The sequence below is a fragment of the Moschus berezovskii genome, chromosome 19, assembly GCF_049115385.1.
Source record: "Moschus berezovskii isolate FMDL1 chromosome 19, NW_MosBer_1.0, whole genome shotgun sequence".
Classification (NCBI taxonomy): Eukaryota; Metazoa; Chordata; class Mammalia; order Artiodactyla; family Moschidae; genus Moschus; species Moschus berezovskii.
In genome coordinates this window covers 73188426-73214993 of record NC_142478.1, presented here as the reverse complement: position 1 = coordinate 73214993, position 26568 = coordinate 73188426, and the positions used below count along the sequence as shown (strand labels likewise).

Below are 26568 nucleotides of genomic sequence, written 5' to 3'. Positions count from 1 at the left end.
AACAATAAAAATAAAAATTATCTAAGCCAGGCTGACCACCACCATGGCAAGCCATGATAATGAGAGCTAACTTTTTTGAGCCAACTTTTTGGTAAGGAAACTGAGGCTCAGAGGAGGGCAGTGGTCTGGGAAAAGCCCGAGATAGAGACCCAGCATGGACACCCATGGCAGGTTACCCCATGGTCTCTCCATTGAGGTTCGTTCATGTCAACAAGCATGGTTCGTTTTGAGCTCCGAGGGTGCTCCGGGCTCTGTGTCCTGCGCCAAGGGCTGGGGAACAGGAGTGGGGAATGCTCAGGGACCATCCTGCCATATAGTGCTGACAGAGTTTTCAAAGGGAGCTGGTGGTTGGGCCACACTCTACCATGAAATCTTCAGCTAAAAGCTTAACTCAACCCAAACGCTGTCACTTTTTTTCATGCAAACAACTGATGCTTTCCAGTTGTCATTATTAGGAACGGTGCTCCAGTGAACATTCTTGAACCCATATCTTAAGAGCACAGCTGTGCTTTTTTCATCAGATTCCATCAAATGAAACTGCTAGGTCAGAGGGTAAAAGTATTTCCTAGCCTTTTAAAACATTGCTTTCCAGAAAGTCTCACGGAGGCACCATCTCAGAGCATGAGAACTCTGAGTTCTCTGAGGTCATGAACCGGGTCCTTCTGGGCCCTTGCAGCCATAATGACAGCTAGCAAAACATTTGATAATTTGATCGCCAAAAATGGCCTTTTTCATAGATTCACTCAACAAGTATCTATAAGTCACACGCACTGTGCTGGGCAATAGAGATACTGTGGGCTGAGATAAGAGGGTTCTCTGCATGGGAGCCTCTGTCTAGCAGGGAAGAAGACGACTTAAGGGGTAATGATTACCTGAGGAACACTGGTGTCAGAGGTGAAAGTAGGAAAGGGGCAGCTTCAGGCACCGCTGGAAACAGCGTGAGTTAACTATTGGGTTGGCCAAAAAGTTTGTTCAGTTTTAAGTAAAACTTTTTAAATTTTCACCAAGGATGTGTCTTTTACTTAAAACTGAACAAACTTTTTGGCCAATCCAAAACTTAGGATGTCTGGGGAAGCTATATTTAAATGGAGACCAACTAATACCCTGGAAATAGTCTTTGGTTTTTATGGGATGTTTGCGTTTCCTCTTTTTGTGAGTTGCCTGCTTGTGTCCTTTGCACATTTTTTCCTTTAGGATATTCTTTTAAAAATTAACCTATTTGTATCAAGAAAGAGAAAAAAAGGAATATAAATTAGAGTACTACCAATAAATGCTCCCCCAATTGTAACTGGGTTGTTGCTGGTTGGGATTATGGTTGTTTTTAAAACAATTTTATTTCTATATTTCTGTATTTTGCAGCAGTCATTTCCCTTTTGTATAATTAGGTCATGAAAAATGTTATGCAAAACTAAACCAACAAGACCTACTAGATGGATGGAAAAAAAGAAAAAAAATTTAATTGAAGTAAGATTCATATAACATAAAAGGCACCATTTTAATGTGTATAATTCAGTGGCATTTAGTACATTCACAATGCTGTGTGGTTCGGAGTTCTTTTCTTAGTTAATTCATTTATTTTGAAAAATTTCAAATTCACAAAATGCCTAAGACACAGTAAAACAAATATCCTGATTTGAGGGATGTTTACGTTTTAATTGATCTTTAAGAATTCTCTCTATACTAAGGATATAGACTTTGTCTGGCATCTGGAGCCCGCCGCTTGTCTTCCGCGTATGGGGGTGTGCGCACGCGCGCAAGCATGCAACAGTTATCATCTGACATGTTTCCCGCACCCATGTCACCAGTGGCACTAGAGTTCTTCTTCAACTAATTAGGGGCAAGAAGAAAAATTCTCATAGATTTGCATATAGGAAAAAAACAAGATAATTACATAGAAAGCCTTTTTGCTTTTTTTTTTTCGTTCCCGATTAACTGAAAGAGACAGAAAGTCCTGCTGGTGACAAAGCGGCAGGAAATATGGCTGATGATAAACCCCAGCCCGCAGGGTCCCTGTCAGGCCCCAGAGACCACAGCACAGAGAGGCCGAGATAAGCTGGGTGGGGGTGGGGGCAGAAACTCTGTAGCCTCTTGCAGGATCCTCTGTGAAGAGGCAAATGATTTGCACGCTCTTCCCAGGCATGAAGGAAACCCAGATGTCAAGAAAGAAAAGAGGCCTAGGGTTCAGTGCTAAGAGGCTGGCTGCTGGAGTCAGGGTGGCTAGCTCTTGACTTGGACCCCACCCTCCACCAATGCAGGCTTGGACGAACCATCTCACTTCTCAATAACCTCACCTATAGGAAAGAGGGCAATAATCCTACCCTCAGAGGAAGGCTGGAGGCACTAAATAAAGTTCTGGCACAGTTCACCCAAAACTACGCTGTCTGTCTGGCTCCAGACCCCGTGCTCTGCTCCTGCATGAGGTGCCATCATGGCCCAACAAATGACCCTGTCGACACAGCCCAGCACTGGGCAGCCAGCAGAGGTGGTGCGTTGCTGTCACAGGCCTTCTAAGCAAGCCCAATAAAGGTGTGAAGGGTGCTTTCTGGTTGCCTGGCAGAAACCAAGGTGCCCCTCTGGCTTGCTTCTCTCCATCACCTCCTTCCGTTGGATCCCTGGCTCACAGCCAATTGCTCGACCAAAGCCTGGCAGTCTGGGTTTGTGGGGAAGGCCCCAGGAGCAGTCGGGGTCCAGGGGCCACTTTGCTTTATGCATACTCGGCCACCCTGGCCCCTTCCTCATCTGGCCATTCCCCAGTGCCCTTCTTTGCAAAATGAGAATCCCAGAGCATGCATCTCATGGGGGAGTTTCGAGAATGACAGACGGTAGACCAGGTTAATGTTCTCAGTGCCATGCCTGGCAGTTACTGTTCAATAAATGTCCGCTGTTATTATCAACACCCTGTTCCCAGACAGGAACACCAAAACACGCTGGGAAGAAAATACACTGCTATGAGGCCAGAGTATAAAGCAGTACATAAAGTAGAACCCAATTATGCTTAAAAAACAAAAACATTATACATACGTAGAAGGAGAAAAAGATGGGAAGGAAACGGCAGCGCTTAATTCTTGGTGATGAAATTACACAGGATCGTTCTTGTTTTGTTATCTTTTCAAGTATATTCTACATTTTCCTGCAATCACATATCACTTTTGCAATCGGGGTGGCGGGGGGGAAGCACTGTGAGATGAGAGGAGTTATTACTTGGATCTGGGCTTGTGGAGAGGGTGTCCCAGAGGAAGTGGGATTTGAGCAGGGCCTGGAAGGACGGGAGAATTTGAAGAACGGGGGAGAGACAGAAGTCTTTTTGATGTCCTTTTTTTGTTGTTGTCTGTCTCCTTCCCTAGGCTGTGGGCTCCTTGAGGGCACGGTTCGTGGTCTAACTTGCTCACTGCTGTATCCCTGGCATCTAAAACAATTTTTGAAAAACAGACAAAAAACTAGTGCTTAGTAGGTGCTCAGTAAATATGGATCTAGCGAGCAAACAGCCTTGACAGCTCCACTTTGCCTGGGAGACGAGGATGCTCTCAGTTCGCTGTCCAGCTGGTGCACTGCCAAAACAGAGGTGCATGGTTTCCACAGAAACAGAAGCTGGCCCACCAGGCCAGCAGCAGGAGGCAGACACAGGGATTATGAGCTCTGCACCTTTTCAAGGTGTGATCTGGAAATTGGGAACATGGTGGTGGGATCTTTGGACAGATGTTGGGAGAAGAGAAGGAGCTTCATAATACGGTTGATTTAGCCTTTCACCGGACAGGTCTGTCAAATCAGTCATCAGATACTCAGGCAAGTAGTTCAGGTTTTTGAAGGTGGGTAGAAGAAGGCACGGAGAAGGCAATGGCAAGCCACTCCTGTACTCTTGTCAAAAAATCCCATGGATGGAGGAGCCTGGTAGGCTGCAGTCCATGGGATCGCTATGAGTCGGACACGACTGAAGTGACTTAGCAGCAGCAGCAGCAGCAGGAGAAGGCAATGGCAAGCCACTCCAGTACTATTGCCTAGAAAATCCCATGGATGGAGGAGCCAGGTAGGCTGCAGTCCATGGGGTCGCTAAGGGTCGGACACGACTGAGCAACTTCACTTTTTCACTTTTCCACATTGGAGAAGGAGATGGCAACCCACTCCAGTGTTCTTGCCTGGAGAATCCCAGGGACCGCGGAGCCTGGTGGGCTTCCATCTATGGGGTCACACAGAGTCGGACACGACTGAAGTGACTTAGCAGCAGCAGCAGCAACAGCAGGAGACTCTTAGTGGGTGGAAGGCTAGGGACTCAGGAAAATTTGATTCTAGTCTGAACCTTGCTGTGTGACCTTGGGCAAGTTACTTAACCTCTCTGAGCCCCAGCATGTTTATTCATAAAATGAGAGGTTTGATCAGCCTAAAATTGCTATTAAAAAGACATGTGTGGTAGTAATGTAAAATGGTGAAGCCACTGTGGAAAACAGTTACCACAGAATTATCATAGACTATCATATGACACCAATTCTACTGATAGGTATATACCCAAAAGAATTGAAAACGGGTACTTAAGCAAACACTTGTAATTGGATGTTCATAGTGGTACTACTCACTGCAGCCACAAGACCATCAACCCGATGAAGAGATGAATGAAAGGTAGCATATCCAAATGGTGGAATTCAGCCATAAGAAGGAATGATGGTGCTACAACGTGCATGAACCTCGAAAACATTAAGCTGAGTGAAAAAAGCCAGACTCCAAAGATCAGATATTGTGTGACTCCATTTATATTAAATATCTAGAGCAAGGAAACCCACAGAAACGGAACGGAGCCTGGCGGTTGCCAGGGGCTGGAGGCAGTGGGGAGTGCAGACAGAAGTTTCTTCCAGGGCAACACAAGTGTCTTGGAACCTGATGAGAGGTCTTGTTTGCACAACACTACGAGTGTAATAAACGCTGCTGAACTACACACTTTAAAATGGATAATTTTACATGAATTTCATCTCAATTATATCAAAAAAGAAAGAAGCTAAGAGATAGGCAAGATGAAAAGTTCAGCCATAGATGAAAATGGGAGACCATCACAGGCCAACCACACAATTTTTCTGCCCAGAGGATAGGCAGGAAAAAGCTCCCAGTAAGGAAATGGCAACCCACTCCAGTGTTATTGCCTGGAGAATCCCAGGGATGGGGGAGACTGGTGGGCTTCCGTCTATGGGGTCACACACAGTTGGACACGACTGAAGTGACTTAGCAGCAGCCAGTCTCTGGCCACTTCCTCATAGTGGGATCATGGGCCACTCAGTCAAGTCCCCTGAGCCTCAGGCTTCCTATCTGCAAAATGGGGCTGATGCCTCTTCTGCTTTCCTCAGAGCACTGTGGGGCAGAGTTCTGAGAGCACTCTGTGAACCCACGTTCTCAAAGTGACCCTTCCAGGGCATCTCAGCAAAACACGGCAGACTGAGAACCAGTTTCTAGTTCATGTGGAGACACTGAAGTGGGGGGTCCAGGAGCCACTGGCAAAGAAGGGGCACACCCAAGTAGATTCCTGGCTCCACCACTACCTGCGTGGTCTAGGGCAAGTCATTCATTTTCTTTAGCGGTAGAATGGAAATGTCTCTATCTTGGAGAGAGGCTGTGTGTTACACCGTAAGCACTCAATAATCAGATCCCTTCCCTTTTTCTTTGTCGCTGCTCTCCAACACAAAAATTGCCGGTTCCCAGAATCCACCAAAGGATCCGAGCTGTGGCTCAGAGAGGTTAAGGCGGTAGCCTGAGGTGCACAGCTAGTTTGGACTTAGAATACAGATGGCCGGGCTCCGGGCCCAGAGAAGTTCCTTCAAGCCTCTAAGCGTCATCACTTACTGTCTTCAGCAGGTGTTTGACACCTACTCTGACCTAGAAAGGCGGAGGTGTGTAAGCAGAAAGACCCGGCGCAGAACTGTGTGCTGTGCAGACTTCGAGACAGGTGCTGCTGTCCTCGGTGTTCAAAGAAGGTTCAGAGAGACCGAGTGACTGGCACCAGGACACACAAGCAGCGAGCAGAGGTCTCGAATTCGAACTCGAGTCCTCCCGCGGTGCCACGCCCGGAAGCCCCCGGGCGCGCGTGGCTCCGCGCAACTAGGGCGCGCGGCGGTGGGAATCCCGACAGGAGCTGGAAGCCGGGCCCGTTCATTTGCATGCTAATACCCAGAATGCTTTTCCCCCCCGCACACCGCTTCTCTTAATGGAAGCGCTCAGTTTGGAACCGTGGAAAGTTTGGAACACATACTTCGTTCCCTCTTTGCAACTGTGGGAACTTCCCGCCCGCACACGCTGTGCCTGCAGCCCAGAGCTCCAAGTCTGGCTCCCTGGCGGCGGTCGCTGGTTCTTCCCGAGCAGGCGAACCTCTGCGTCCAACCCGTGCGCGGCAGCATCTCCCGGACAGCCGGGGACAAAGCGTCCAGGCCCGCCCGCCGGGCTCAGGGCCCGAGCGCTTGGCGACTCGCTGGGCTGCGGGCGCTGGGGATGCTCCCGACCTCAGGAAGGCTCCCAGGAGCCTCCTGTACCCCCATTTCCCTGGAGAACGCGGGAAAGCCAGCTCCTGCCCACCGCCCTTGCCTGTTGTCGCCTCCCAAAGCTGGTGACTTTCCACTCCCTAGGGCACAAAGCTTGGCGTGTGGCGGTTTTGGGGAGGGGATGGACGATGGCCTCGTATCCCCGGCTTTCCCGGGCTCGAAGCCCCTTCGGCTCAGTCAGTATGCGGGGTCCAGAAGGAGCTCCGGAGGTTCGGCCTGGCCCCAGCGAGGACCCTGGCCCTCTCTGGGTTTGGGAGTGGGGGAGGCGGTCGCAGGCGACTTCTGGGGATTTCGCGCATCAAAGGGGGGTGCCGAAGCGTAGCCGACGCCCGCTCCACTAACGGGTGCACACCGCAGGCTGGGGGGCCCGGATCTGCACCCCCTCGGCCGCCCCCCTCCCCCGGCCCCGTCCGCTAGTCGCCACTCTTGGCGGGGAGGGAGGGGCAGTGGGAGCTGGTTTGCTGGCTAGGCGCTTCGTTTGCATTGGTCCGGGGGGGCTGAGACTGCAGCCCCCGGCCCCGTGGGCGGGGTGGGGAGGCGGGGGCCGGACGGGGGCTCAGTCTGCGCTAGCATTGGCGGAGCAGGGGACTGGGGAGGGGGGGCAGGAAGCGGGGGGAAGCGGAGCTGCGAGGGGGGGTGTATAAATAGGGAAGGGGGGACGTGCATCCTCGGCTGAGTGAGGGGGGGGGGCGCTCGGCACAAAGAAAGTGGAAAGTTTGCAGCGCGGGGCGGTCCGGGCCAGGGATCCGGGTGCGCACGTGCAGGGCCGGGGGCACCGGGGGCCCCCCACGCCGAGCTCGCCGTTTCTTTTTTTTTTTCTGCAAGCGAGGGGGGGGTGTTGTTGGTATCGCCCCCTCCTTCTCCTCCCCCCAGGGGTGAAAGTGCAAGAGGAAGTGCAGCCGCTGCCATCTTTCCTCCGCTCCGAACACACGGAGCCCGGGGCCGCAACGCAGTCGCTCCGCCGCCGTCTTCGCTCAGCCCGGGAAAGGGCCCGCCCTGCCGCCGCCGCTGCCCGCCCGCTCCAGCCTTCGCCGCCGACTCCGCCCGCCAGGCTCCGGGATCCGGCCCGCGCTGCCGCCCTGGTGCGCGCCCCGGCGCCGCCGCCGCCTTAGCCTTTTGTTTCCTCCGCTCCGGCGCCCCCGCCCCGGCTCGCGCTTTGCAGGGGACGCAGCGCGCGCCCCCAGCGGGCCCGGGAAAAGCCGCGGCGCGCGCGCGCGCGCCTGCGCGACAGACCCCCCTCCTCCTCCCCGCGCGCGCGCGCCTTCTTGGCTGCGCGCCGGCGCCGCCTGGCGGGCGGGAGGGGAGGTGGCAGGCGTGTTTGCGGGAGGGGCGCACCTCTTTGCTCGCGTACCCCCCCGGAGGTAGACAGAGAAGGGGAGGCGGGCGGGCGGGCGGAGACGAGAGAAGAGTGCACGGTCTGGCAGGGGTGGGGGCAGCTATGTGGGCGGTGGTGCGTCCTGCCGTCTAGACAGTCCGATCCGGGCTGGGGGCGTGTGCGCTCGGCGCACCTGCGGGATTACAGAGCCCCGGGCCGGCACGTGTGGGGAGTATAGACACGTTCGCTGCGCCCCGCTTCTCGCTGCCTAGGGGAAGGGAGTGGGGCGGGTAAGTGCCGCGGCCCGGCTTCTGGGGAGGGGGCGGCGGCCATGGAGCGAGTGAACGACGCTTCCTGCGGCCCGTCGGGCTGCTACACCTACCAGGTGAGCAGACACAGCACGGAGATGCTGCACAACCTGAACCAGCAGCGCAAAAACGGCGGGCGCTTCTGCGACGTGCTCCTGCGGGTGGGCGACGAGAGCTTCCCGGCGCACCGCGCGGTGCTGGCCGCCTGCAGCGAGTACTTTGAGTCGGTGTTCAGCGCCCAGTTGGGCGACGGCGGAGCTGCGGACGGGGGCCCCGCTGACGTGGGGGGCGCAGCGGCGGCCCCGGGCGGCGGGGCTGGGGGCAGCCGGGAGCTGGAGATGCACACCATCAGCTCCAAGGTGTTTGGGGACATACTGGACTTCGCCTACACTTCCCGCATCGTGGTTCGCCTGGAGAGCTTCCCTGAGCTTATGACTGCCGCCAAGTTTCTGCTGATGAGGTCGGTCATTGAGATCTGCCAGGAAGTCATCAAACAGTCCAATGTGCAGATTCTGGTGCCCCCTGCCCGGGCAGACATCATGCTCTTTCGCCCCCCGGGGACCTCGGACTTGGGTTTCCCTTTGGACATGACCAACGGGGCAGCCTTAGCTGCCAACAGCAATGGCATCGCAGGCAGCATGCAACCCGAGGAGGAGGCGGCACGGGCAGCTGGTGCAGCCATTGGGAGCCAGGCCTCCCTGCCTGTGTTACCTGGGGTGGACCGCTTGCCCATGGTGGCCGGACCCCTGTCCCCCCAGCTGCTGACCTCACCCTTCCCCAATGTGGCGTCCAGTGCTCCTCCCCTGACTGGCAAGCGAGGCCGGGGCCGCCCAAGGAAGGCCAACCTGCTGGACTCAATGTTCGGGTCCCCGGGGGGCCTGAGGGAGGCAGGCATCCTTCCCTGCGGCCTGTGTGGGAAGGTGTTCACTGATGCCAACCGGCTCCGGCAGCACGAGGCGCAGCATGGTGTCACCAGCCTCCAGCTGGGCTACATCGACCTTCCTCCTCCGAGGCTGGGTGAAAACGGGCTGCCCGTCTCTGAGGACCCCGACGGCCCTCGAAAGAGGAGCCGGACCAGGAAGCAGGTGGCATGCGAGATCTGCGGCAAGATCTTCCGCGACGTGTACCACCTCAACCGGCACAAGCTCTCCCACTCGGGGGAGAAGCCCTATTCCTGCCCCGTGTGTGGGCTGCGGTTCAAGAGGAAAGACCGCATGTCCTACCACGTGCGCTCCCACGACGGGTCCGTGGGCAAGCCCTACATCTGCCAGAGCTGCGGGAAAGGCTTCTCCAGGTGAGGAACGGTGTGCCCGCCCCCCCATGACTCTTCATAGCCCAACTCCTGGAACAGCCAGCCCCTCGCCAGTGTCTGGGGATTCACTTGACCTTGTGGGGCCACGCCAGGTTTGGGCAGAGGGTTTTAACGACGCCGATTTTTGAGGTGGTATGGCCACCACCCGCTTTCTCTTGCCTCGGGGACGGTTCTCTGGCGCTGGGCCGGCCCTGCTGCCTCTTCCTCGGGGCCTTGTGGGAAGGGCCGGATTCCTCCCGCTGCGGCCACAGCCACTGGGCCTCACCATTCTTCTCCCTGGGCTCCCTTTGTGTTTCCGGCACCAGGCGAGGGGCCCCCTCTGGGGGCGGGAGGCCGGGCTCCTCCAGCGACTTTCCCCGCTTGAATGGCTGCCGGGGGAGGGACTGAAACAAGTGCCTCTGGGACTGCATAGGCTCCCACGCCGCCGCCGTGCCCCCACCCCCACCGCTGGCGGTCCTGGGCCAGGAGACCCCAGAATCACGGGGTTACGCAGCTGGGCACCCAGAGTCTTCTGAAGAGCGAGATCTTTGATATGCTCTGACCTGGTGGTTCCAGAGCCTACCTGAACCCGCAGATCCCCTTTATGTGCACTGGACTGAGGGGGAGAAGGGCAGGATGTCTTTTTAGATCGACTTTTTAGTGAGACTGATAAGGAACTTGCAGACTTGTCTGCCAGCAGAGGGTTATTTTTCCTCTTAAGAGGATATTCAGAATAAAAGGCTGGTTTTAGCTTGCCTGGGCTCTGAGGGCCTTGTGTGTCTGAACACCGAGATGGAGAGAACTCCCTCAGAGGGGCCCCAGGCAGGAACCAGTCGTACCGGTCAGGCAGCCCCTGCCCACCTGCTCTGTCGGGCATCTGGTTTACCAGCCCAGCTGGGGACTTAGGGCTCCATCCCTTGGCCTCTGGGGACTGAATTCCATCCGGGTGGCATTCATTGGCTGCTGTGGCGGGAGAGGCTGGGGGAGGGGAACACGGAGTTTCTAAGGGGCTTTAGTCCGGACAATGAAGCACACATAGCCCCTCCCGGAAAGGCTGCAGCGAGGCAGCCCGGTCTCATTCTAAAGCCCTCTCCTCGGGACCTAGAAATCACGGAGTGTCTGGGGGGGTGGGGGCGGGGCGGGGCGGGCAGACAAGGTCAGAGACAAACGCCCAGCTCATTCCCTTCCCCCTCTAGAGAAAACCGGGCCGCGGAGGCCTGGGCCTCGGGAGCCAGGCTGCGAGCGGACTTTGCTTTGTCGTGCAGGGGTGGGGGGAGGTCTGGCCAAGCTTGGAGCCCCTCTTCTCTGGAGGTCTTGTTCTGAAGTCTCTCTTGGTCTCTCTTTTCCAGGCCTGATCACTTGAACGGACATATCAAGCAGGTGCACACTTCCGAGCGGCCTCACAAGTGTCAGGTAGGGGCCGGGCCGGGGCAGAGAGGGGCGGAGAGAGAGTGCTGCTGTCCTCGGGCGGCCGGCCGCGAGCCCGCTGGCGTCTGGGCGGCCGGCGCTGACAGCGCCGCGCACGCCTCCCCTGCCCGCTCCGTCAGCTCGCCTCCTTTGTTCTCCCCGCCCCCTCCCTCCCACCGCTGAGGCCCCCTCTCTTCTGGTTGCTGGGTCCTGGCTCCCACCCGTCTGTCTTCGCTCCGCTGCTTGGCTGTCCTCTCCTGGCGTCTGCCAGCTCCTTGGAAGGTGGGCCGCAGGCCACACGTGTCATCCTGGGGTACTGGCGGCCCGCCGGGTCCGACTCTGGTTCCCGGCGGCTCGCAGGGGCCACCACGGGCAGAAGTGGTTTCGGAAGGGCTCCTGGTGGCCCAGCCCGCACCGCCTCCTCTTGTGCGCCTGGCAGCCTGGCCCGGCCTGGAGCCCCGTCTGGGTCCGCTCAGCTCAGGGCACCTGGCGGCGGGGGTGGGGGCGAGGAGGCAGGGCGCTGCTGCTCTCATCTCAGCGCTGGCACCTGCTTAACCTGTCCCGAGCCACGTGTGCGCGCAGCCGAGGGCTTCTGCGAACTGGAGAGCGAGGTGGCTTCCTGTCCTGGAGAGCTCTTTGTGTAGCAGTAGGTAGGGGAGACTAAGCCAGATTCTCACCCTTGGTGTGTCTGCCTGAATGGTATCTGGGTGCCCTGTGGTGCCCAGAAAACCAAGCTTCCTCTCCTGGCCATTGAGCAATCCTGTGTGGGTGGAAAACATGCCTCTCTCTTCTCCTTGGCCATCTTCCCTTTCCTGGGCCGAGTTCTCACCATCTCAGGCGGGAGACAGTTGTGGGGTGACCCGCTTCTTTATCCTGTTGGTGGCAAGGAGGGAGTGCTCGGGGAGACCGACAGGGAGGGCTGGACGCGCTGCAGGAGGGACTGGGAGCCCCCAGGGGCCAGGCGCGGCGGTGCTCCCACAGGCCTGCAGCCGGGCGGGCCTGCCGGGCCTGCCGGGGTGCGCGTGCGCTCCCGCCTCCTCTCTCCCTATCTCTGACTCTCCGCCGCGGAGCACGTCTGGCTCCAAGGTAGCGTGCTGAGCAGCCCGGCAGAGTAGGAGGCGCCCAGCGGGCAGTGGGGGCGTGCCCGGTGGCCTGGGGGCGTAACCTGCACTCTCTGCCCTTTTTCCAGGTGTGGGTTGGGAGCAGCAGCGGCCTGCCGCCCCTGGAATCTCTTCCTAGCGACCTGCCATCATGGGACTTTGCCCGGCCTGCTTTGTGGAGGTCGTCCCATTCCGTTCCTGACACCGCCTTTTCCCTTTCTCTAAAACAGTCCTTCCCAGCCCTTGAAAACCTGGGCCCAGCACCACCCTCCAGCAACGCTCTCTTCTGCCCAGCCCCCCCGGGGTATCTGAGGCAGGGCTGGACGGCCCCTGAGGGAGGCCGGGCCTTCACCCAGTGGCCTGTAGGCTAGCTGGGCCTCCCGAGAGGGTCTTCTGTGGTGGGGACGGCGGTGGCAGCGGGCCGAACCTCCTGCTCCCGGGAGACACCTGCCCGCTGTGCCCGGCTCCTCCTGCGCCCAGCTCCTCCTGCGTACTCGGGCTCTTTCCCAGCTCAGGGACCCCCTGGTGGGGGCTGCAGGGAGCTCCTTCCTGGGCCCACCGCGGTCTCCGTGTCTCTTTCAGGGCTCTCTGGCCTTGTTTTCCCCCTTTAACTGATGGTACCTGGGTGTCTGCCCCTGCCTGGGGCCGGTGCCTCCCCTCCCCTGACAGCACCTCCCTGAAGCCCGGGGTTTCTGGAAGGGGGCCTGGCCTCCTCTTCCCCTACCCTGGGAGTGAGTCCTCCTCGGGCCGCCAGCCCAAGCTGCCTGCTTCCCTTCCATTCACACAGGTCCCGCTTTCCTTTCTGGCTCGTGAATTAGACAGTTGTGGTTTTGAGTGTCATTCATTAGCAGGTCTGCTCAGGAACTAGACTAACCAGTAGCTTTACCTTGGGTCATCCTGATAATGGATTTGGGGGCTGATAGAGCAGTTTTGGACCCTCCCCCTTGGATCCCAGCGGTGTGTCCTTTAGCCCCCTTGGGCTCTGTGGGAATAATAGGAGTGATGATAAAAGTTTTCATTCTAACATTTGAGGCTTTGTGTGTTTTGTCTTTGGTCTGTGTCGTAACGCCGACACCACGGTCTCTTGGTGTACGTGCCTGCCCTGCCCTGCCCTCCGACTCACACACGCTCACAGGCCCGTGGTCCCGGCTCCAGCCCCACAGCCAGAACCCCCCTGACGGTGACCTGGCAGGTGAAGACGTGCTGCCCCTTAGGTTTGGGCTGGCCAGCCAGGTGTGCCGGGGCTGGGTTAAACAGGCCAGGGGAGTGTGTTTTGCATGCTGTGTGTGCTGAAAGCATCGGAGGTGAAGAGACGGCTCACTGGGAGTTGGTTCCTGGGGCCCCTGGCAGAGCTGGGCATGGCTGTACCTGTCAGCCAGCCCCTCCTGGTGCCAGAGAGGCATCGGTTATGGGGACTGGAGCCTCAGCCTGAGGGCAAAGGCCCTCCAAATGCGGGGCATGGAGGCTCAGCCTGGCGGTGACACACCAGTCTCCCTGGGGTTTCGTGATGCCCCAGCGCTGCTCATCTGCGCATGATGTGGGCTGGACCTTCCCCCCACAGGGAGTTCAGCCTGACGCTGAGAGGCTGGAACAGCTCAGACCTCTCCTGCTGCTCCCCATGGCCCCACTTCTCGGGGGCTGGTCGGGGTGGTTTGGGCTGGAGGGATAACTCATTAGGAACTGAGGTGGGAGTAAAGGAACTGACACCCTCCAGAAGGGGGCCTGCTGGGCCCCCCCGCGTTGTCCTTAAGACTCTAACGCCCCCTGAGGCTGCCGGACTCGAAGGCCACCGGGGTAGGGTGTGCCCCCATTCCCGAACTGCTCAACCCTTGGGAGTCTGGGACTTTTGGAAGTCTGGGATGGGGAGAAACTGGCAGGGCGGGGAGGGAGCCTGGCTGGGGCTCCGGGTTGAGTGGTGACGACCAGAGGGGACTCAAGCTGGGGGGCCCTGGAAGATGGACCACTGGCAACATCGGGCTGCTTGCATGCAGGGCTGGGGCCAAGCGGCCGTCCCAGCACCACTGGGTCGGGGTGCTGATCCTGGCACGGTCCCCCTGCCTTCTCCTGCCTCCGGGACAGGGGCTGCCTCTGTCTTGAGTGGCCCCAGCTTGGAAGTTCTGGGCACCCCTTCTTTGAGATCCATCTCTCTCAGCCTTTCTCTGCTTCTTTTCCTGGGTCAAGTAACCAGGCCCTTTATGCTCGGTGTTGTCTGAACTTCTGGCAGGCATGGACTTGGGCACTTTCTCAGTTAAAAACCTCTGTTTCTCCGGCTAGAGGGTCAGTGTTGGCATAGAGAAGCCAACCACCATTCCAGCGTGGCTTTGTAACACAAGGAAAGTTTTCATTTTTTTTTTTTTCCAAGTAGCAGATTTACATTCCTAATGATGTTTGCTCAGGCTCAAGTTAGCTTTCATTCCTTGAGAGATAATCAATGGAGGACGGGTTGGGAAACCTTAGCCTGGTCTGCGATTTCAGCTTTGCTTAGCTAATCCCCCAGATGGATAATCGACTTGCGGATAATTGAGGTTTGGTTGTCCGTTATCTTTTGATAGCAAAGTGTGACAGGCAGTGCTTGTAAGGACACGTCCCAAACGAAAGTTGGCAGCAGGGCTTCTCTCACCCCCCACCAGCGGCATCCTCATCCAGAGGGCGCGGAAGGCGGGCTCCTCAGTGTGCGTTTGCAGCTGCGCTTTCTTCCACCTGGTCCGTGGTTGCTTCCTTTTTGAGTTGTGTTGTGAGCTGTAGACCACACTGCCCCTCGTCATGGGATGGGTGGTCCTCGGCCACTTGTCTAGCAACCCAGCTCTCATCCCCTCTCCCCGAGGTGTCCACAGCACCCCTTATCCTGGTTTACAGGCTGGTGGGCTGGGTGAGGGAAGAATTCAGTTTTCCCCCTACTGAGGCCATGAGACCAGACACCCATGATGCTCTCTGAGCCACGTGAGTGCTCACGTTTCCCTGCACAAATCCTGTCACCTCTGTCAGGACAGCCTGGCCCCCAAGGGCACTGATAAAAACTACCAACACCTTTCCCCAGAAGACACCTCTGCTGAGACTGGAGGTGGTCAGAGCACAGGCACAGGGGCCGCTTCTCAGTCCAGCTGTCCCAGGTCCTCTCGGGACCTCTGCCTGCCAGACTGTCTCGAGGAGGGTGGGAGCACCCCAGGGTGGCCACGGAGAGGAGGGCCCTGGCCCGCCAGTGGCAGGGGGTCTCTTTCTTCAGTAGCTGAGCCGTGTGCTTTGTGCAGATCACTCTCAGAACTTAGCTCCCTCCTTTGCCACATGAATAAACTCAACGTGAAGCAGGTGAACGCAGTACAGTTGACCCTGGAACGACGTGAGGGTTAGGGGCACTGCCTCTCTGGGCAACAGTCGGCCTTCTATTCATGCAAGTCTTCCTCGTCCAGGTTCCTCCTCCTGGGTTTCAGCCGATTATAGGTGGTGTACCACCTATCACAGTATTTACTATTGAAAACAACCCGCATATAAATGGACCCTTGCAGTTCAAACCCTTGAAAACTGTTCAAGGGTAAGCTGTATCGTATTAGCATAACTTGCTCTATTCACATCTGTAACACTTGTTCAAACGATAACGGCTAAGAACAGAGGCAGTCCTGACACACACGTGCGGCTGGGGTAGCCAGCTCGGCGGATTCTGTCTCCACAGCACCTCGCACACTTGTTTCTAGCTTTGATTGTACAGTGAAGCGACAGATAAACGCTGTACGTGCTGACAGTGTTCAGACGCTTACCTTAAGGCCCCGGGGTCTCAGGATCTGTGTCTGTTCAACGGAGACTGTGGGAGCACCTCCATTCTAGCCAGTTGATGGGTTGGCCGGTCTTCAGTGAGTTAACATTCCGTCTGTGATGACCTTAAAGGTGAATGTTGCTTTCTCTTATGGTTCTAAAACAGTAAACACACACGTATGGAGAAAAGAAATGAAGTCAACCTTGAGTCAAAGCTGAGACACATACATGGAACCAAAATAGTTTGAAGGTCTTCAGATTGAACCTTCCTCAGGGCTTTCCCGGCGTTTGGTGACCTCCAGGGCTCTGTGCAGGCCCCCGCTTGGGTGGGACACTGCAGGCAGATCTGGGACTGAGTTGAGGGACCTGGGGAGCTGAGTGCAGCTCCCAGCTGGCAGGATGAGGGCACAGCCAGCCTCGAGGGCCACCGTGAGGTACTGCCTGCCACTAGTACCTATGAAGGTGGAGCCTGGGCCCGCCCGGCACAAGGGGCACTCGGCCGGCGCAGGCAGTGCTGTCCTGGTTGGCACCAGCCCTGGGAATTCTCCAGATGCCCCCCAGGAGCCTCCAGCTCTCAGTCTGCTAATTTTCACATGTGCACAGTTGATGCTGTCATTTCACAGGCTGCTTTTTCAGTGCAAATGCACACGAATGTTATGAAGGGTAATCTCTGCTGTCCTGCCTTTCCTTCCCATTTCCCCGTGGCCACAACCAATGTCACTTTTGAATAAATAGTGAGTAAATGGAATTCTTTGTGTGAGGCAACCAGGGGAAACCCAGGGTAGAGAAGGTGAAGACTGTTCTATTTACATGCCAGGAGCTCTTCTGTAAATTCACTTACAGCCAGTGCAATGAAAGTCAGTTCTTAAATGTTTAAGAATGAAAAGTGCCTAGCTCTTCGTTTTGCAGAACTCAGCCTGCCATGAAATGGGCGTGTCGGGGGCCAGTGGGAACCAGTGATACCAGCTCAGGGGTCCCGTGGGGAAGACTGTGGTGAGCAGGAGCGGCTTGCTCGGCATCTGGGCAGGAAGCCTGGGCTGCCTGCCGAATTCTCTCTGCACAGGGAGTTCCTGTGTTGGTTGGAAATGCCTTGTGGCACAGTGTGCTCAACAGGGAGTCAGGTGTGGGTGCCAGCTTTTACCTCACCCCGTTTTCCTTTCTGCCCTCAGACCTGCAATGCTTCTTTCGCCACCCGAGACCGCCTGCGCTCCCACCTGGCCTGTCATGAAGACAAGGTGCCCTGCCAGGTATGCGGGAAGTACTTGCGGGCGGCGTACATGGCAGACCACCTGAAGAAGCACAGTGAGGGGCCCAGCAACTTCTGCAGCATCTGTAACCGAGGTAATCGCCCTGCCGTTTCCTCACGTTGGGGGGCGGGCCTGCGCCCCGCCTCAGGCCCCACTCTGCACAGCCACCCCTCCCGCCCTCCCCACTGAGCGGCGAACACCTCCCCCTTAGCTAGCTGTTTGTCGCCCTTTCCTTTCCCATCAACTTGGGGAGCTTGGAGTGGGAGCTCCCAGGAGGTCAGGCAGAGGCAGGAGAGAGGTGTCCCCAGGCTTGGGGGCCGTGATGCGCCTGCTGCCCCGGGGGCAGGATGGACGTGCTGAACCACTGAGGTCGGTGGGAGTCGTGAGACCCCCGAGAGGTGGGAGAGAGAGAGCGACCCGAGAGCCGTGCCGGCTGAGTCACGGGCAGACGGGCAAAAGTCAGCAGCCAGGCAAGGAGGTCAAGTCCATAGGTGGACAAGGGCCGGAACTTTCTAGCATATGTGGTCAAAGGAATCCAGACCCGCGTAGACTGTGGCCTTGATGAGGGCAGAACATGGCAGGTGCTCTGAGCAGGGCAGCGTGCTCGCGGCCGAGGTCTGCCTGGGTGGCGTCTGACTGTCGTGTTGGGTGAAGTCGCCTCTGCCGGGCCCGCCGGCTGCCGGAAGGGCTGAGGCTCGTGTTGTCAGAGGAGGAGGCTGTGCCGTGTCTGCTGATGGAGTCAGCGCGGCTGTCCGGTGTGCTGAGGAGGCTTCTGCATGGTGCGCTTGGCTTGGCTGGGGAGCGGGGGACGGGGCTGGGCGTCCTGTCTCCTGGGACGCGCTGCTCCCAGTGCTCCTGGAAGTGCTGTGTGTGGCTTCGCGGGCGGAGCGCTGAGCCAGGAGGCGGGGGACCCTGGGCTTCGCCGGCCCCCCACCTCACCTTCCTGTGCGACCTTGAACTCTCCGTCCCCCGTGTCTGAGGCTCAGTCTCTTCATCTCTACAAGGGCTTGAGGACACCCCTTCGCCCACTTCACGGGGCTGTTGTGAGGATCCCGGGAGACGAGGCGGGTGACTGTCCTCTGGGCCCTGCAAGCCACGGCACACTCGGGAGGCCTTCCTTTGTCGCCTGTCGGGAGAGACACAGCTCGCCGACATTCTGGTCCGGACCGCGCACAGCGCCCCTGCAGTCCTTGGCCGGGGTCTCTGAATCCTGTGAAGGGTGCCTGCAGAGTAGCCAGGTGTCCTGCTGCCCTGTGCTGGGTCCACCCCGCACCAGGACCACACACTCGGGGTCTGGCTTGAAGGCTGCCGGCTGCCGATGTGTGTACCACCAGGAAGTGCTGTGGAAGCGGGCGGGTCGGGAGGTGGTCAGAAAAGCTGTGGAGGCATCTGTCCTATTTTCTGCGTGTCCGTGGAGGGCAGCGGGGTTGCCCGGCTCCGGGAGGAGACGGTTCCTTGTCTGGCTTCCTCCTCACGCCCCTGACGGCTTCAGGTGCCGCACTGTGCTGCCTGCAGGTGCTCTGTCAGGATTTCAGGGTTGATGTTCTCAGCCTGAGAGTCGGCTCAGAGATCAGAGGTGGGAAACCGGTGTGCACGGAGGATGATGCCAGCGAGGAGACTGAGATGAAGCCTGGATTACAGAGGCAGGGAGATGGGGTGGGGGCCCAAGGTCACAGCCCCTGCGGACTCTGCTCAGGACGAAAGAAGAGCTGAGAGCAGCAGGGAACAGCAGGGAACGTTGACCCAGTCAGGAGACAGCTGATGTGGCAGAGCCAGCAACTCCTGAAAGTCAGGCTGTGTTTGTCCTGAGCTGGTGAAGAGGACTGGGCAGCAGCCACAGGCCACGTGGCCCCAGGGGGTGGGGATGCCCGAATAGTAGAACCAGAGCCCCCTTTCCCTCAGAAGCCCCTGGATCTGGACTGTAAGCAAAGCAGCTTCGGGTCCCAGCGTTGGAGCAGAAGTCCTGTTCCTCCGAGAAGAGAGATGAGGGCTCTAGTCCAGACCACCCTGGGTCCTCAGAACGAAGACAGTCTTGGTCTTTGTCAGAAGAGAAGAAGCAGGCTTCCGCCTTGAACTCATTCCTCGGGCAGAAATTCCTTTCCCCCACAAAGAGGAAGACGAAGGCAGTTTTGCCAGGAAGAGGACAGGCCACTGGCACACGGAGACCCTGGAATCAGATCACAGGGAGCTCTGGGCTGACCTAGCAAGGCTGTGACACAGGTGCTGCCGCAGGAATTGGGCGGATGTCCTTCTGTCTGCGAGGGTCCACGCAGAGGGCCAGCCAGCTGACCAGCAGGTGAGGCTGGAGCAGGGTGGCTACCACGTGTCTTCTGAGAGCCTGCAGTCCTTGAGCGGTCAGCGCGACCACTCACCCGTCTGCCTGCTTGCAGCCACACAGCAGACTCTTGCCCATGAAGAATGGGAGAGGGCAGATCCCAGGCTGGAGACCGATGACCTTGTCTTTGAGCTGGAGACACATCGGGACACGGGCTGTCCCATCTTAGAAGTTTCTGTGGCAGGTCGCTTATACGTGTGTATATCCTGGGACGAGGAAGGGCGACGGAGAGCATGTTGGGAGTCTCTCTTTGACTAAGGCAACATTTGCACCCACACGTCACTGCTCCACGGGTAGAGAATGCTGTCTCTCCAGCCAGAGGTCAGCGCACACATTGTCACCAACGCCGGTTGTGCCGTCTCTTGGGCCGTGCGGACACAGACCTGCTCAGCGCCCCCTCCAGTATGGCTCAGTTGGGCACGGCCCCACCAAGGTGTGGACCAGGAGAAGGCAGCCTCTGACCCCTGCATGCATGTGGAAGCTGTGAGCAGAGGGTTTGCCTCCAGAGTGGGAAGTGCACACACCAGCCAAGGACATGCCGCGGAGACCCAGTGGCCGCGTGGCGGTAGACTCTCCGCCTCTGGAGCGCGGGAGGGTAGCCCGTCGGTGACAGGGGGGTGTCACGGGTGTGCTCAAGCCCCATCACCCCAAACCTTGTATCACGTGGCCTCTTTGGTTCTTGGTTAGTCAGTGATGGACAGGCAGGTGAGTTTAGAATTCCAGCCAAATGTATCTGGCTTCAAAGATGTGTTCGCGGAAAACTCAGCTTTCAATCCAGAACTTGGCTGCTGAGCTGCCGTGTGTTTAAATTCTGGGCTCTAGGTGGCAGCTGTGGATGCCGCCTACCACCCACCACGTGGCTTTGCTATAGATAGTAAGCAGTCAGCAGCTGGGGCAGCATCTAGGGGACCCAGCCACATGGTCCCCAGACTGTTTTCCAGGAAAACGCAGTGAGCTTTCATTGAGCATCTGCTGTGTCCCCAGCACAGCTCTTCCCACGAGGAGTAGATATAATAGCTCCTGGGGCTCCTTCCCACCTGTTCTGTCCCTCTCGGCTGCTGTGGTCCTGTCCCAGTGTGCCAGGAGAGTGGTTCGCTCCACTTCAGAGGCCCCACAGGGATGAAGAGACAAAGATTGCCTGCTGCAGCGGTGTCATCGTGTCAGTAGGAAAGTCTGATATTTCTGCTGCCTGCTAGGGGGCAGGGTGGAGGTCCTCCATCCTGTGGTCCTCCCCTGCTCCTCCTGACCACAACCTCCCTCGAGGGAGTATTCTTGTGGTACCCTCGGAAGCCAGTCTGTTTCCATGCTTGGCCACAGGCAGACCACCCAGTCACAGCACAGGACAGCATGCTCTATTAGGCAGGGTGGGACAGTAGCATCCTCTCCCGGAGGGTTTTCGTCAGGAGAGGAAGCTCAGTTCACCTTGTCCCCCATTTCCCTCCAGAACCACAACTGCTACCATCGGGAGCACGTTTGTTAAATGAGATTCTAAAAAACCTGCCTGCCAGTGCCGGAGACCTGGGTTTTATCCTTGGGTTGGGACAGTCCTCTGGGGGAGGGCATGGCAACCCACTCCAGTATTCTTGCCTGGAGAATCCATGGACAGAGGAGCCTGTGGGCTACCAGTCCATGGGGGTCTCAAAGAGTCAGACACGGCTGAAGCGACTTAGCATGCACACGTGGCAGAGAAGTGCAGGAATTTAAGTGTGGTAACTGAGCCTGTTGCACAAAGCCGGGGGACATTTCTGGGTCCAGGACCAAGATGCAGGGACCATGAGAGAGTCTGCCTAGTGGTGAAGGACTGTGCAATGCATGTGGTCCTTGGACTGGGTCCAGGCTCTGCCATTTAGCAGCTGTACCTGTGGCTGTGAAGCACAGCATGATACGCGCAGTGCGCAGGGCCTGGCATGCCTCTGTCACTCGCTGAAGGTGACCTTTACTGAATAATAGTTCCAGCAGCATTTGAAAGCCAGGCCAATCCAAACATTTTTAAAACTAGTCTCAGGGACTTCCCTGGGGCTAGAACTTCATGCTCCCAATGCAGGGGGTGGGCCCTGGGCTCGATCCCTGGTTGGGGAACTAGATCCCACATGCTGCAACTAAAGATCTCGCAAGCCGCAATGAAGACAGAATAAATAAACATTAAAAGGACACCAAGTCTTGTGCAGACGTTCACTGTGCTCTCCAGCCACTGGCCCATTGGTTGTGGGCCCACTGCTACCCTGTGGCTGTAATTTAACAAGAAAATGGAAGTACCCAAGGATAGGTCAGCTGCCTCTGGACCGAAGGGATACCATCAAGGCACTAGCACCGTACATGGGCCTTTTGCAAAGTTTTGGTTCCTGCTGAAGACACTTCCGGATCCTTGGCTGCAGGGGGACTTGATGTCACAGCTCCTTCCCTTGAAACCTCAAGTAGAGTTCCTTTGACTGGCCCAGCCGGTTCCATCTCCCAGGACTCGTCGCGGCTGCGGAAGCTGATCCAAGATCCACTATTCACAGCCTGAGGCGTCTCGAGGCCCGAAGTGATCTCGGAGCATCTGAGTGGGGCAGCTCCCTGACGGCGGGGTTGCCTCTCCCCCACAGTAGAGACAGGACTGTCCCCCTTCCTTCTTCCTTACGTGAACCTGATGGATCCTCCAAAACCTAACCAAGAAGACCATCGTGAATGAGAGATGACTGCAGCCCTCCTTTTAAGACAACTTCCCATTTTTATTGTTCTTCAGAAGGTCTAAACAGTCACTAAATCTAGTCACTCTGCAGGTGAGCAGAACAGAGCTGGTCCTGACCATCCGGAGGAGGGGGACTTCGGAGGCGCTTCTTAGGGACTTCAACTTGCCTCCGTCTGGTCTCTTGTGCAGATGGTTTGCCTTCGTGAGTGTTAGGCGGCTGGAGTCCCGCGGCTGCCCTGGAGTCCCTTGTGTTTTCCTGACTGTATTTCTAGTCGGGTCCCCACAGCTCATGTGGGGCTGTGAACCGTCCGCTTGGACCACTGGCCCCCTTGAGGCACCGAGCGGTCTGGAGGCAGCAGGCCTCTGGCCCGGGCAGGAGCGGGACCTCAGGCCCTCCCTCCAGGTGGACTCCACTGCAGCCTTGCGGGGCGGGCTCTGCAGAGATGCCAACTCAGGACGGTGCCGCCGCCCTCCTGAGCCTGGCAGTGGCTCCCGCGGCTACGGCGTTCTGGAGCCAAGGAGGGCCCCTGTTAGGGGTGCTAGCCAGCGCGGCCAGAGGAGAGACGAGGGGGAAGCAGAGAGAGGTGTCTGTGTGCCGGCCGCGGATCTCATCTCCTTTTGTCTTGTTTAGGTTTCTCCTCTGCCTCCTACTTAAAGGTCCATGTTAAAACCCACCACGGTGTTCCCCTTCCCCAGGTCTCCAGGCACCAGGAGCCCATCCCGAGTGGGGGAGCAGCGTTCCACTGCGCCAGGACCTATGGCGACCAAGGCAAGCGACCCCTTGCTCTGCACTTTGCTTCTCTGCGCAGACGGTGTCGTGGGGGCGCTGGGCCGGGCGTGGGGAGGCGGGAAGGCGGCCGACTTGCTGGCCGCCTCGAGGAGGAGGCTCGAGATCCGAGTGGCAGTGGCCTCCAGGACAGAAGTCACAGTGGGGGTCTCACTGCAGGGCACTGCCGAGATCCAGCCCCCGCCTCCTCTTCCCCAGCCCTCCCCCCTAGCTCCTGGCCAGTCCCCACACCTAGAGCCCTGAGGGACGCCCCGGGCCCAGGCAGGAAGAGGAGCCCTGCATGATGAGCCTCTGGGCCTGTCCGTTGCCTGTGGCCCTTCCAGGAGGGCGTGGTGCTGCGGCTGAACGCTTTCTTCTCCTTTGAGCCTGTGGGCAAGGGGAGCCAAGGGCTGGCTTCCCCCTTGGCAGGGGCCGTTGGCTGCTGTGGGCAGCCCTTTCCGGAGAGCCGCTGGCCGCGTTTGTGAGATGCATGGCGCTGACTCCGACTCGGTTTGTGTAGAGCTCCCTAGGCCCCACCTCCACTGGTTGATTCCGGTTGTTCCGCGGTATTTCAAGTTGTTGTTGCCTCGTGGGTGATGCCCAGGCTTGGCAGACGGCAGAGCTGGCATGCTCCACACTCCCATCACAGACCTCCCTTCCCGGCATGGCGCTCTGAACCCAGGCAGGAAGCTGCTCGTGGTGGAGGATTCCCGTGTGGGCCGGGCAAGGCAGATGAGCGAGGGCTGTCCTAAGGCCCGGCTTGTCCCGGGCCCTGCGTATGGACAGCAGACGATGGAGTTGTTCAGTTCCTTCTAAGCTGTTGTGCTTTGACCAGTCGGCCCGGAAGGCTTCTGGCAGGCGGAGGCGCAGAGGGCAGGGCGTGTGTTCACAGCGTCGGGAGAAGGACTGGCTCAGCCTCAGCGGTCGATGGGGTCTGCCTGGGTCGAGGAGCCCATGGCTCTGGTTCTGCCTTGCTAGGGCGCAGCCAGTCTGGTGCCAAGGTGAGGTCACCGACTTACCTGCTCAACATCATTACCACAGCTGTTTTACCCGCAGAGGCACCTGAGAGGGCGCCTAGGAGTGGGGCTCTTGAGTTGTCCGGGTGGAGGCAGTGGAGGCCACCTCTCCATATCCTTCCTCGAAGCAGGCTAAGATGGCGGTGAGCAGCACACGTGCGCCTGCCTGGAGAGTCCGCAGCGATGGAGGTCAGCGGCCCCAGGCCCCACTGCCTCACCCCCATAGGCACGCCGGGCTCCCCAACTGACCCGCTGCACTTCCGTGGGTTCTGCTGGGCGGTGGCTGGCCATCAGCTGCCCTCCACGAGTCCGTGAACTGGCCCCTGGCGACCCCCTCCAAGGGGGCGACCCCCTCCAAGGGGGCGTCCCCAGAGCCCGGCCTCACCGGCCCCTCTGTGTTCTGTTTCCTTCTAGAAGGCCAGAAATGCTCGCATCAGGATCCGATTGAGAGCTCCGACTCCTACGGCGACCTCTCGGACGCCAGCGACCTGAAGACGCCCGAGAAACAGAGCACCAACGGCTCCTTCTCCTGCGACATGGCGGTCCCCAAAAACAAGATGGAGTCTGAGGGCGAGAGGAAATACCCCTGCCCCGAGTGCGGGAGCTTCTTCCGCTCCAAGTCCTACTTGAACAAGCACATCCAGAAGGTGCATGTCCGCGCCCTCGGGGGCCCCCTGGGGGACCTGGGCCCCGCCCTCGGCTCGCCTTTCTCACCCCAGCAGAACATGTCTCTCCTCGAGTCCTTTGGCTTTCAGATCGTTCAGTCCGCCTTCGCCTCGTCGCTGGTCGACCCCGAGGTCGACCAGCAGCCCCTGGGGCCCGAGGGCAAGTGAGGCCTCCAGACGCTGCGTCCCTGCAGAGACGCCACTGGGGGCGCCTGGGAAGTGCTGTGAGTGCGGAAGGGAGTGGTGTCTTTGGGTTCTGTAGCTGAGAAGAGTTTTATTCGTTTTTACCTGCCCCCCACCCCCCAGTGGTCTTTAGAAATAGAATCTCATCTGATACCCGGCAGAAATAATGGATGAGACGTGGTATGGGATGAGGGCAGCAAACACTACACGCGGGCCTCCCAGGCGAGGCCAGGGCCGGCTTCGCTAGCGCGCGGAAGCTGGAGCCGCCGGTGCTCGTCGTCCTCAGTGGCCCCAGCCCCACACCCAGACCTGACAGCGCCCTGGGGCCTCGGGGAGTCTGGTCCCCAGCCCTTGTTCTCCAGCCCCTCATGCCCCCTTCTCATATCCCCCCACAGAAGCCACAGTAGGGTCTCTACCCACTTACACAAAGCTGACGCCCAACTGTTTTTAAGGAAGCTGGAAGCCCGCAGCAGTGACCCCTGGACCGTGGGGGCAGTGCCCTCTGAGAGCCCCCCTGAGCTTGACTTTTGACCTGGAGGGCCCCCAGCCTTTCTCTGAGCCCTGCCTGAAGGCTAGCATTCTGCCACTAGGACAAGCTTAGCAATTGAGGACACTCCAACCCCAGATTCCAGTTCTTCTGTGATTTTTTTAACCATTCAACTTGCTGTTGGGTTTTAATTCTCTAATTATTATTATTATTATTTTTTAGGACCAGTTGTAGTGAATTGCTACTGAAAGCTATCCCAGGTGATACAGAGCTCTTTGTAAACCGCAGTCACACGTTAGGGTTAGGATTAAAACTTTGTTTAGATGTACCATAATTAACTTGGCTAGTTGATTGTTTGAAGTCTATGGAAGAAATAGTTTTATGCAAAATTTTAAAAATGCCAGTCTGGTCAGGGCGGGCGGCGCTCTCCGTGCTGTCGGAGGGAGGAAGAACCAGCGAGGGTGGGCATCATTCCATCACTGAGGTGGAATCGCACGGGAGCAAGCCCGGGTCAACCCTGCGATGTGAAATGATCTGATCAGACTGTATTAAAAGCGTTAGTACGTTACTCTGCCTGCTGCCTTGAGTCTGTTTTTTTCAGCTATGGGGGTCTCTGGGACCGGGGGATGGGCAGTCTGTGCCCCTGGGACCTGCAGACTCAGCTGCCAGCGTCCACCCACCCTCTCCCCTTCGTCTTCACTGCTCTGAGCCCCAGACCCTGAGGGCACAGTGGTGCCCATGGTACACTCTTGGAGCTTGAGGGGAGAGAGACGGGTAACCAGTAAGCAGACTTAACCACAGAGTCCAGATAAACATCCAAGATGTTATATAAGCAAGGTAGGAGTAGTGACCGCAGGGGACCGGGTGCGTGCTCCAGGCCCGCGAGAGGTGGATTCCGCGTGCTGTGGAGCACCTGAGCCGCAAGCGGCAATCACCAAGGCCGCGCACCCTCGAGCCCGGGCTCCACAAGAGGAGCCACTGCGGGGAAGCCTGTGCACTGCAGCTAGGGGCAGCCCCCGCTCCCCACAGCTAGAGGAAAGCCTGTGCAGCGACGAAGGCCCAGCGCAGCCAAAAGTAAATCAAGAACAACTTGTTGAAAAGGCAGAGCACAAAGGGACAGAAGACAGATGGAACCCCAGACGTCCTGAGGAACCCCAGGAAGAGGGAGGTCCCTAAACTCATAGAAACAGCATCTCACCGCCAAGCAGGTGGAAAGGAAAAGCGTAACGATGGGGGGAAATAGACACGGGCCAGAAGTAAACAAGGCGCAAACCCACAGTACATGAGTTTGGGTGAACTCCGGGAGTTGGTGATGGACAGGGAGGCCTGGCGTGCTGTGATTCATGGGGTCGCAAAGAGTTGGACACGACTGAGCGACTGAACTGAACTGAACTGAATATCAGTAATTACACTGTTCTGGCTTAAAGGTAAAGGCTCATCTGGATTTTTTTTTTTTCTTTTTTAATGGAAATAGAGTTGACATGCATGATGAGTTTTGGGTGTACTGCACAGCGATCT

The 26568-nt window shown here is 57.8% G+C and overlaps 2 protein-coding genes across 5 annotated transcripts in view; one reads left to right on the top strand and one right to left on the bottom strand.

Moving 5' to 3' along the window:
• Positions 1-26568, bottom strand: part of DRG1 (developmentally regulated GTP binding protein 1) — a 78027-nt gene that overhangs the window by 33357 nt on the left and 18102 nt on the right. Inside the window, exon 2 of the mRNA XM_088828341.1 lies at positions 15686-15837. The gene's annotated coding sequence lies outside the window, so the exon portion shown is untranslated. The remainder of the gene's footprint in view (positions 1-15685; positions 15838-26568) is intronic.
• On the top strand, positions 7447-25634 carry PATZ1 (POZ/BTB and AT hook containing zinc finger 1). Of its 4 annotated transcripts, none has more exons than XM_088828340.1 (5): positions 7447-9429; positions 10776-10839; positions 16850-17021; positions 22565-22702; positions 24130-25634. In XM_088828340.1, exons 1-5 carry the CDS (start codon positions 8159-8161, stop codon positions 24546-24548), a joined length of 2064 nt encoding a protein of 687 aa, XP_088684466.1. In that variant the 5' UTR covers positions 7447-8158; the 3' UTR covers positions 24549-25634. The 4 variants fall into 4 exon arrangements, with proteins under 4 accessions (XP_088684466.1, XP_055261508.1, XP_055261506.1 ...); XM_055405533.2 differs by having other exon boundaries at positions 22630-22702; positions 24130-24308; XM_055405531.2 differs by lacking the exon at positions 22565-22702 and having other exon boundaries at positions 24130-25633.

What these genes read in the sequence shown, in the direction of transcription:
- PATZ1 (XM_088828340.1), top strand. Translation starts at nt 8,159, where the DNA reads ATGGAGCGAGTGAACGACGCTTCCTGCGGCCCGTCGGGCTGCTACACC. An exon ending in TGCGGGAAAGGCTTCTCCAG is followed by an intron (nt 9,430 to 10,775) that starts GTGAGGAACGGT and finishes TCTCTTTTCCAG; the next exon opens with GCCTGATCACTTGAACGGAC. An exon ending in CTGCAGCATCTGTAACCGAG is followed by an intron (nt 17,022 to 22,564) that starts GTAATCGCCCTG and finishes TGTCTTGTTTAG; the next exon opens with GTTTCTCCTCTGCCTCCTAC.